A 1426-nucleotide genomic window follows, 5' to 3' on the forward strand; every position below is an offset into this window, starting at 1 on the left:
CTGCCATTTCCAACATCATGGGTAGAATTGGAGAACATCATGTTAAGGGAAATAAGCTAAGCACAGATAGACAAATCTCACATGTTCTCACTCATTTGTGGGAGCTAAATACTAAAAACCATTGATTTCCTGGAGACAGAAAGTGGAATTCTCATATATTATATATCAACTGATACCACACTTTGCAACACCATAATTTTTTCATGGCATTTTTCACTTCTGCATTCCTCAGTGTATAGATTAGAGGGTTGAGTAAGAGTGTGCCAATTGTATAAAACACAGCCACCATCTTGTCTATTGGAAAAGTGGTTGGTGGACGTGTGTATATAAATATACATGGACCAAAAAATAGGACAACCACAATAAAGTGGGAAGTGCATGTGGAAAGTGCTTTTCGCCTTCCTTCTGCACTGTGGTTTCTCAGAGAGTATAAGATGACTATATAGGAGATAAGCAGAATTATGAAACTCACCATGCATATGGCCCCACTATTAGACACAATTAGTAAATTTATCACATAAGTGTCCATGCAGGCAAGTTTTAACAAGGGCTGCAAATCACAGAAATAATGATCAATCACATTTGGGCCACAGAAGGGCAATCTCAAAGCCAGGAAAATCTGTGCTGAAGAATGAATATAAGACCCTACCCAAGCCAAAATCACCAGTATACCACAGACACGCTGGCTCATAATGGTTGTGTATCTCAGGGGCTTACAAATAGCTGCATAGCGATCAAAGGCCATGAGGATGAGCACAAAGATCTCCATGCATCCAAAGAAATGGGCTGCAAAGACCTGAGTCATGCACTCATTGTAGGAAATGGTCTTCTTCTGAGAAAAGGCATCCACAATCAACCTGGGTGCAGTGGTAGTCGAGAAGCAAGCATCAGCAAGAGACAGGTAGAATAGGGAAAAGTACATGGGACTCCCAAGGGTCTGGCTTGTTTTTATAGTCACCATGATGAGAAAGTTCCCCAACAGAGTTGCAAGGTAAAGAATCAAGAAGATCCCAAATATTGCTTTCTGCTTTCCAGCATCCCGTGTCAACCCAAACAGAATGAATTCAGTCACACTGTTATTCATCATTGTATTAGCATCTGTAGGTAGGGTGCAGTGGACAATCTGCAGAGAAGGAAAGAAATGACATCTTGGGGAAATCAGTTGGCTGATCTCTCAATTCCCTGGTTCTGTTCCATGTCTGTTAGTTCCAACTGCCTTTGTGGTGAGCCAGAATTGCCTACGAATCTTTGTAAATCTGCAGATGCCCAGGCATCTCCAGGATTTATCTGTTAACTGAGAAACTCAATGGATTGGACCCAAGCTTTTGCCTTTGGGGAGTGAAAAATAAATGTTCTTCAAAAATTTTGACTCTTGGCCAGGCGCAGTGGCTCACGCCTGTAATCCTAGCTCTCTGGGAGGCCGAGG

The 1426-nt window shown here is 42.0% G+C and overlaps 1 protein-coding gene across 1 annotated transcript; it reads right to left on the reverse strand.

Annotated features, from left to right (window-relative positions):
- Nucleotides 1–151: 151 nt before the first annotated feature.
- On the reverse strand, nucleotides 152–1087 carry LOC105804975 (olfactory receptor 4C11-like). The gene has a single exon (XM_012637755.1). It carries the CDS (start codon nucleotides 1085–1087, stop codon nucleotides 152–154), a length of 936 nt encoding a protein of 311 aa, XP_012493209.1.
- Between the last annotated feature and the right edge of the window lie 339 nt (nucleotides 1088–1426).

This window comes from Propithecus coquereli, unplaced genomic scaffold, assembly GCF_000956105.1.
Source record: "Propithecus coquereli isolate 6110/MARCELLA unplaced genomic scaffold, Pcoq_1.0 Scaffold1222, whole genome shotgun sequence".
In the NCBI taxonomy this organism is placed as follows: Eukaryota; Metazoa; Chordata; class Mammalia; order Primates; family Indriidae; genus Propithecus; species Propithecus coquereli.